The sequence below is a fragment of the Nicotiana sylvestris genome, chromosome 1 (assembly GCF_000393655.2).
Source record: "Nicotiana sylvestris chromosome 1, ASM39365v2, whole genome shotgun sequence".
NCBI classification, from domain to species: Eukaryota; Viridiplantae; Streptophyta; class Magnoliopsida; order Solanales; family Solanaceae; genus Nicotiana; species Nicotiana sylvestris.
Window position 1 is genome coordinate 135,346,078 of NC_091057.1, and position 9,307 is coordinate 135,355,384.

The 9,307-nt window shown below is 43.5% G+C and overlaps 1 protein-coding gene across 1 annotated transcript; it reads left to right on the plus strand.

The window, feature by feature from the left end:
* The first annotated feature begins 1,968 nt into the window (after nucleotides 1-1,968).
* On the plus strand, nucleotides 1,969-2,518 carry LOC138874763 (uncharacterized). The gene is made up of 2 exons (XM_070153544.1): nucleotides 1,969-2,056; nucleotides 2,103-2,518. Exons 1-2 carry the CDS (start codon nucleotides 1,969-1,971, stop codon nucleotides 2,516-2,518), a joined length of 504 nt encoding a protein of 167 aa, XP_070009645.1.
* Nucleotides 2,519-9,307: the final 6,789 nt, after the last annotated feature.

Sequence of the window (9,307 nt, forward strand, 5' to 3'; positions counted from 1 at the left end):
TTGGACTAAATTACGTATCTTTGAGACCTCAATACAAATTTAATTGTTACTCGAATTTTAGGGGTAAACAGTTTGGCACCCACCGTGGGGCTAAAGATAATAGTAATTATTTCAGTGCTGATTTTGATAACACGCGTTATTTTCACACTTGTTCTTGTCAAAGATTCTTTGTTCTCAGGTTAAAACATATCAAACTCACAGAACGTGCCCGTACATGATAATGACGGTCTTGGATTCCACGGGGAAAACGATAACGTAATTGCTCCAAGAGCCGGTGTGCCACCGATTAACCATGAGGAAGTGCCTACTGCCGACCCAGTCGATGTCAGTTCTCATATTGCTCTGAACGCGGATTTAGGTGCGGACCCCGAAGAAGTATGCACAGGGAAGGTCGAACTGGTGGCCAAGGAACTCAGGGCGCAGGAGATAGGGGAGTTAATCTCCAGGTAATATTCGAGATGCTACAGGCTCAACAGGCTGCTATCGCTCAGACAGGCTTAACAGGTTGTTATCCCTCAGCTTCAAAGTCAACATAAAACTCCAAGTGTGGTCGAACCAGGAATTACTCGCCGAACTGAGCCGGTATCAGAAAGATCAAATGGTAATGGATCTGGGGCTGATCCCACGATTATGAAGATGCTCGAGGAGCCCACAAAAAGAATTGAGTCGGGGGAGAAAAAGAGTGAAGATAATGACAAGAAAGTGGAGACATACAACTCCCGAGTTGATCAAATACCGGGGGCACCCCCGATCTTAAAGGGTTTGGACTCAAAAAGGTTCGTACAGAAGCCTTTCCCTCAGAGTGTGGCCCCGAATCTAATTCCAAAGAAGTTTCGTATGCCAGATATACCTAAATACAACGGGACCTCCGATCCTAATGAATATATCACTATGTACATGTGCGGGATAAAGGGGAATGATTTAGAAGACGATGAGATCGAGTTTGTTTTGTTGAAATTTTTTTGGGGAAATCTATCAAAGGGAGCAATGATTTGGTATCACAACTTGCCGTTGAACTCCATTGATTCATTTGCCATGTTAGTTGATTCTTTTGTGAAGGCGCATGCCGGGGCCATAAAATTTGCAATGAGAAAATCGGATGTTTTCAAGATAAGACAAAGGGACAACGAAATGCTGCGGGAGTTCGTGTCCCGATTTCAAATAGAGCGAATGGATTTACCACTGGTTACAGATGATTGGGCCATTCAAGCTTTCATGCAAGGGTTGAACTAGCGGAGCTCGATAGCATCACGACAGTTGAAGCAAAATCTGATCGAATATCCTACTGTTACTTGGGCAGATGTGCATAATTGTTATCAATTGAAAATAAGGGTCGAGGATGACTAGCTGGGAGCCCCTTCGGGTTCAGTTCATCCAAACAGAATGGCAATAAAAGCCTCGAAGGATACCGACAGGGAACCGAGGTCGAACAGAGAGCGGTATCAACCATATGTCGCAGATCGAAGAATAACAGTTCGGGATGCAATCTTCCCCAGAATGATCGAAGAAATGATCGAGGGCAAACCTCTTAGGGACTTATGGGTAAGAATGGTTGTGATAAACATACCGATCCCGCAGAAGCGCCTCGATTATCGGAGTATAATTTCAGTGTCGATGCATCGGGAATTGTATCGACTATCGGGAGAATCAAAGACACCAGATGGACTAGTTCTATACAAACCGATCCTTCTTAGACAAACCCAAACCTAATGTGTAAATATCATGGTACACATGGCCATAGGACTGAAGATTGTAGACAGCTGAGGGAGGAGGTAGCTCGATTGTTCAATGAAGGCCACCTTCGAGAGTTTCTCAGTGATCGAGCTAAGAATCACTTCAGAGAAAGAGACACCAACAGAAAGAATGAGCAGGAAGAACCACAGAATGTAATTCATATGATCGTTGGCTGGGTCGATGTTCCACAAGGCCTATATTCAAACATACCAAGGTGTCGATCATAAAAGAAAAATGGACTCGGAGTTATGTGCCCAAAGACATCCTATCATTCAACGACGAAGAAGCGGAGGGCAGTTCTCCGCCGTACAACGACGCCCTGGTAATTTCTATTTTGTGAAATAAAATTCAATTTAAACATGTTCTAGTGGATCCAGGTAGATCGGCAAACATAATCAGATCAAGTGTCGTAGAGCAGCTCGGTCTGCAGGACCAAATTGTACCTGCATCTCGAGTCCTAAATGGCATGGCAAGTGAAACAACAAAGGGGGAGATAATCCTACTTGTGAATATGGCCAGGACCATCCAAGATACAAAATTTCATGTCATCAAAGGCGACATGAGATATAATGCACTGCTCGGGAGGCCATGGATCCACAACATGAGGGCAGTACCATCGACCCTTCATCATATGATGAAATTCCCAACAATGGATGGTGTGAAAACAGTTTATGGGGAACAACACACAACAAAGGAAATGTTTGCAGTCGATGAGGTGGCGTTGGTATCAGCACTTTCGACCTTAGAAAAATCGAGCACTAAAGATAAGTATACGGCCAAATAGCAATCACCGTCCCCAGCCTCGACCGAATTGGAGAAATAGGTAATCGAAGAAGAAGAGGATTTCTTAACTCCTCGAACTTTCTTTGTTCCTGAAGAATTAGATGCAACCAAGTCAACGGTCGAGGAGCTGGAACAGGTGATACTGATCTAGCATCTACCCGAATGAAAGGTATGCTTGGAAACGGGGCTAACCCCTAAACTCAGAAAAAAATTCATTCAATTTTTTATCGATAATATGGATTGTTTTGCTTGGTCCCCCTTAGACATGACAGGTATCCCACCAGAAATAACAACACACCACCTAAGCCTAGACCCCAGATTCAAGACGGTGAAGCAAAAAAGAAGACCCCAGCTCGAGGTGAAGCATGCATTCATAAAGGATGATGTAACTAAACTTCTTAAAATAGGGTCCATTCGGGAGGTAAAGTACCCTGAATAGTTAGCCAATGTAGTTATAGTCCCTAAAAAGGGAACAAACTTAGAATGTGCATAGATTACAAGGATTTGAACAAGGCATGCCCTAAAGACTCTTTTACACTGCCTATACGGCTGGCCACGAGATCCTTACCTTTGTCAACGCCTATTCCGGGTACAATCAAATTCAGATAAACCCGGATGACTAGGAGAAGACCTCGTTTATCACTAAATATGGAACTTATTGTTACAATGTAATGCCCTTCGGGCTAAAAAATGTAGGAGCTACATACCAACGCCTAGTTAACAAAATGTTCGAGGAACAGATAGGTAAATCAATGGAAGTTTACATTGACGATATTTTAGTTAAGTCCCTGCACGCAGAGGACTATTTAACTCATTTGCAGGAAACATTCAAAATTTTGAGAAAGTATAACATGAAGCTTAACTCACCATTGTAGACAGTGTAAAAGTACTACAAAGGCTAATCGGACCGATAGCTGCTTTGGGCTGATTTATCTCAAGGTCGTCAGATCGGAGTCGCGGGTTCTTTTCCTTACTGAAAAAGAAAAATGATTTCGCATGGACCTCGGAATGTCAACAAGCATTGGAGGAATTAAAGCGGTACTTATCAAGCCTACCTCTGCTCCACATTCTGAAGGCGGATGAGAAGCTATACTTATACTTGGCTATGTTCGAAATAGCGGTAAGTGGCGTACTAGTTCGAGAAGAGCAAGGTATGCAATTTCCTGTTTATTACGTAAGTCGAAACTTAAGAGATGTTGAAACTAGGTATCCACACATAGAGAAGTTGCCATTTGCATTAATAAGCGCATTTAGAAAATTAAAGCCATATTTCTAGGTCACCCCATGTGTGTGTTACCGCTTATCCACTCCGAAATGTTTTGCACAAGCCCGAGTTATCGGGCCGGTTGGCCAAATGGGCTATTGAACTTGGGGGTACGATATCGAATATCAACCCCGAATGGCTATCAAGTCTCAATCTTAGCTGACTTTGTGGCCGATTTTATGCCAACCCTCGTACCCGAAGTGGAGAAGGAACTTCTACTAAAATCGGGTACATCATCGGGGGTATGGACCCTCTTCATGGACGGAACCTCGAATGTGAAAGGGTTCGAGCTTGGCATTGTTTTGAAGCCACCTACAGGTAGCACTATTAGACAATCTATCAAAACTTCTAGGTTGACTAATAATGAGGCCGAGTATGAGGCCATGATTCCAGGTCTCGAGCTAGCTAAAAGCTTGGGGCAGAATTAGTTGAAGCCAAGTGCGATTCTCTGTTGGTGGTAAACCAAGTAAACAAAAGCTTTGAAGTTCGAGAGGATAGGATCCAAAGATATTTGGACAAGCTACAGGTAACCTTGCATCTCTTCAAGGAATGAACTCTAGACCATGTAACTCGAGAGCAAAACAGTGAGGCAAATGCACTTGCAAACTTGGGGTCATCAGTCGAGGAAGATGATATTATCCCGGGGATTGTCGTCCAACTATCGAGATCTGTGGTCGATGAGGGTCATGCCGAGATAAATTCTACAAGTTCGAATTTGGATTGGAGGAATAAGTATATCGAATATTTGAAAGATGGAAAGCTCCCATTGGATCATAAAAAGTCGACGGCTCTATGAACCAAGGCTGTTAGGTTCACATTGGATGGAGATGGAACATTATACAGAAGGATGTTCGATGGACCGTTGGTGGTGTTTAGGGCTGGGGGACACCGATTATGTTCTATAAGAGATCTACAAAGGCACTTGTGGAAACCACTCCGGGACCGAATCTTTGATTCACAAAATTATTAGAGCGGGATATTATTGGGATAGTATGGAAAAAGACACTAAGGAGTTTGTCAGAAAATGTGATAAATGTCAAATTTACACCAATGATTCATCAGCCCGGAGAGCAACTTCACTCAGTCATGTCCCTATGGCCTTTCATGAAATGGGGAATGGACATCGTCAGCCCTCTACCAACGGCCCCAGGTAAAGCTAAATTCATTTTGTTTATGACTGACTACTTTTCTAAGTGGGTGGAAGCACATCCCTTCGAGAAGGTCAGAGAAAAAGAAGTTATTAACTTCATCTGGGACCACATCGTATGTCGATCCAGGATACCTGCCAAAATCGTATGCGACAACGGCAAGCAATTCATCGGCAGTAAGGTAACTGAGTTCCTCGAAGCACACAAAATAAAAAGGATCTTATCAACACCGAATCATCCGAGAAGAAACGGATAAGCCGAGTCAACAAACAAGACTATCATTCAAAACTTGAAGAAAAGGTTGAACGACGCTAAAAGGAAATGGAGAGAAGTTCTACCCAAAGTTCTTTGGGCATATCGAACGATATCGAAGTCCAGCACGGGGGCAACCCCGTTCTCTTTAGTATATGGCTCCGAGGCCTTAATTCTAGTTAAGGTCGGGGAACCCAGCACTAGATTTCGACATACATCGGAGGAATCAAATCACGAGGCTATGAGTACTATCCTCGAGCTAATAGATGAAAAACGAGAAGCTTCACTTGTTCGGATGGATGCACAGAGGCAAAGAATCGAAAGATACTGTAATAGAAGAACCAACCTTCGACACTTCAGAATCGGGGACTTAGTTCTAAGGAAAGTCACCCTCAATACTCGAGACCCGAATGAAGGGAAACTAGGCCAGATTGGGAAGGACCATATCAAGTCATTGGAGTCATCGGAAAAGGATCTTATAAGCTTGGCACGATGGAAGGCAAACAATTGCCAAACAACTGGAATGTATCACTGCTCAAATGACACTATTGCTGAGGTATGACTTTCTCCTCTTTTCCATTTGTATTTAAGACTAACTCATCTCAGATGTTCGATCGAAGACAACGAAGGCACCCTTCTACACAAAGACCTTAGGTTTTAAAGCACGCATTGTACTATTTTTCCCTTAGATCGAGTTTTATCCCAAATGGGTTTTTCCGGCAAGGTTTTTAACGAGGCAATAACTATGTGCTACCTAAGGAAAATTCAACAGTATCCAAGGCTTCTTTTCAATCAACCTCGAATACTGGGGGCAATCACCCTCGGAGGCTATATGTTTTAGAAAAATACTTCACGCTAAAGAGGGCCTCGATAGGATAACTTTGTAATGGGCCAAATGGTTAGATGAATCATGTCCATAAAGAATAGCCGAGCCCCGATGGCAAAACATGTATGCATGTATGAATTTCTCAAATAAGTATTCTTTCTATATCGAACACTTTGTGTCTCGAATAAATTTGCTACTATACGAGCTCCATACTTGTGATTCTCTACGAGAAACGGCTCAAGGGACAAAATACAAACACACCTCGAATACTCGGGGACCGTCATCGGCAGTCAACACATTCGAGTTGTCTAAACTCGAATTCGTAAGACCTCAAAGAGGCATCCCTCGACATAAAAGCCAAGGCCATCATACTCGGGGACTAACATTTTAAACAAGTTCAAATGTTATCGGGAAACAAGTCCAAGAGACACACTCAAAGGCTATGGCCATATTAAAGGCTACGGTCGAAATAACCTCAGAGACGTATGAATTCCGCAATAAAAATAGGCCTTCAAATTCTCAGAATACCGATTAAATAAAGGCCACCCTCAGCAAAATAACCAAAGGGCTTCAATAAAATCAGCCATCGAAAAAACTTAAGAGGTATCGAATTATTCAAATACAAACTTGTGCTAAGGCACTAAAAACAATGGGTTCTTATCGACATTAAACCCTCAAAAACCCAATGGGTAAAAAATGCATGCCAAGGCATAAAGAAATTTTTACTAAGTCTTTTAAGCCGAAAAGGGAAAATAATAGCCATCTTTCAAAGGCCATATCGGCCCAACCTAATAGAACCTAAGGGTCAAAACATTTAGAGTTTGAGACCTTGTTCTTACTCAACTCGGACCTAAGGGTCCCACCGTCCCGAGCTCGCATCAAATCGAGTTAAGCATAGCTCGAGGATTCATCAAAAAACATTAATAGGTACTCTATTATAAGTTCAAAGATTGCCTATTGATTACTAGAAAACCTAAGGGTTTATTTTACTTTGAGATTGAGCCGGTGCTCACTCGATTATTGAAGTTATAACATCAAAAAATTTCACAAAATGAAAACAAAGCAGACTTTACAACAAATCGGATATGGAGCGAAAAGAAAAGGAGTTCTTTATGTATATAAAAAGTATTTAGAATGCCCACAAGGAGCCTTGCACAAAAAACAAAAAATAAAATCATAAGGGCCTAGTCTACTTTGGGAGTCGCATCTTCGGGAGCCACATCATCGAGAACATCCTCCTTGGGGCCTTCATCCTCATCTCCTCCACTCTTGGAGCCACTAGCGGAGTCTTCGTCATCGGAGAGTAAAGCGGCAGCCTTGTCCTCCAAAGTTTTTGCCTTTTCAATATCAAATGAGAGGTCGAAGCCACGAGCGTGCACTTCCTCGAGAGTTTTTCTCCGGGATTGTCACTTGGCGTGATCAACAGCACAAGACAATTTGAATTCAGCAGTGATAGAGATCTCTTGAGCCCAAATGTTGTTGGCAGCCTCGGCGTTAGCTCGATAAGAGGCCATAAACCCCTCCGCCTCAGATTTAGCCTTTGCAAGTTTGGCGGCTGATTTTACTTCAAGCTCCTCAATCTTTCAGCTTCGGGCCAAGCTTTCCCCCTTTGAATTTTGAAGCTGGCATTCGACCGAAGTCAGTTGGGCCCTAAGTGTGTCTTTTTCCAAGGCGAGACGATCCATATGCTGCTTCCACCCTAGGGTCTCGGCCTTTTTTGCCTTGATCTCCTCTCGAAGTTGCTCCACCAATTCGCCCTTCTGTTGGGCCTGCAAAGTTGAAGTGTTAGTCACTAAGTCAAATGAACACATAACAAACTTCTAAGAAGTTTCATTACCTGCTCAATGAGCTCAGTTTGTTCTCGATGAGCCTTCATCAAATCGGCTCGAAAGTCCCTGATCTCCATCTCTTTTTGAATGTAGAGGATTTTTAGGTTGTCCCTCTCTTCCACGAGCTTTTTGATTTTGGCCTCGCATCGGGAAAGCTCGGCTCGAGATTTAGAAAATGCTTGTCGATGGAGCGTTACAGCCTTTACACAAAGAAAAGAAGTCAGATTCAGAAAAACGAGAATAAAGTACGAACATAATTATGAAGGCAAAAACTTACTTGTTTCAGAAGACGCTAAGCCTCGTCGAAAATAAACAAAGCATCCGGGTCGGGGCCATCTTTGACCCCCGCAAAACATTCCCGAAAAATATCAGTCCTTTCATGGGTCGTCCCATGTCGGGAGTCTTCATGGACTAGGCATCTCGGAACCTCCCTTCAGAAAATACAGGGCCAGGCGGGGATTCATCTATGTTAATTATCCCAAGTGATTCACTTGTGACATTCTCTTCCCTTTGGAGGCCTCAGAATTAGGCTCTTCGGGCTCGCCCATCAGATGTATTCCAAGGCGAGGAGCGCTTTTACCACCCAATGGCTCGGGGACTCTGCTCGAGCTCCCCTCTTCTTCAGTTCGAGGTTGAACTGCATCAGCCACCGCCGGTTCGGCGGCCTTCGAAGCTTTAGTGCTTCCCCTCTTCCGAGCTACCAAGGGGCAGTCGGCATCTTCTCCCTCTTCCTCGTCATCCCGAAGGTGTTGAATCGTATCTGCAGATAGGGCTGCAAGATTGGCCCTAGGTTTTCAAGCCTTATTTTTCTTGGGCTTCAGGGAACTTGTTGGGGAAGTCCTTTTTCCTTTTCTTCTCCATGGTTGTCTTCGGGATATCCTCTTCACCGGGCTGAGGCGGCCTCATAATAACAGTGTCTTTGAGGCCTGCGTAAGGGGAAAGTAAGTATTTTGCAGAGAAACGTCAACATGGAATGCAGAGTAATAAACATCATTGATAGGGTTGTACTTACGTTTTATGTTCCATTCCTTAGGGAATGGCATTCTTTCAGCAGGAATTAAGTAAGAGGTCTTGATTCGGACAAACCAGCTCATCCATCCTCAGTCCTTATCCTCATCGATACTAGAGAATAGCGCCTTCAAGGATCGACGTTGGAGCTTTATCAAACCACCTCGATAGAGGCGAGGGCTGTATAGCCTGATCAGGTGGTCGAACGTAAAAGATATTCCCTTGACCTTGCCCGAGAAGTACCTGAGAAAATTGACGATGCGCTAGAAAGAAGGGTAGATCTGGCCAAGGGTCACCTGATATTGGGGATAGAAATCGAGAATGACTGGATCAACAAGACCCAGCATTGGGCCTATGAGACCCGATGTGAAAGGATAAGTATACACACTTAGGTATCCTTTCACATGGGTAGTGATGTCCTCCTCTATGGAAGGAATCACCACTTCCGTGTTCTCCCAATTGC

Excerpts from the sequence above, each read along its gene's own strand:
- LOC138874763 (XM_070153544.1), top strand. The coding sequence starts at position 1,969 with ATGGACTCGGAGTTATGTGCCCAAAGACATCCTATCATTCAACGACGA. Across the intron at positions 2,057-2,102 it reads CGCCGTACAACGACGCCCTG|TGGATCCAGGTAGATCGGCA; the intron begins GTAATTTCTATT and ends AACATGTTCTAG.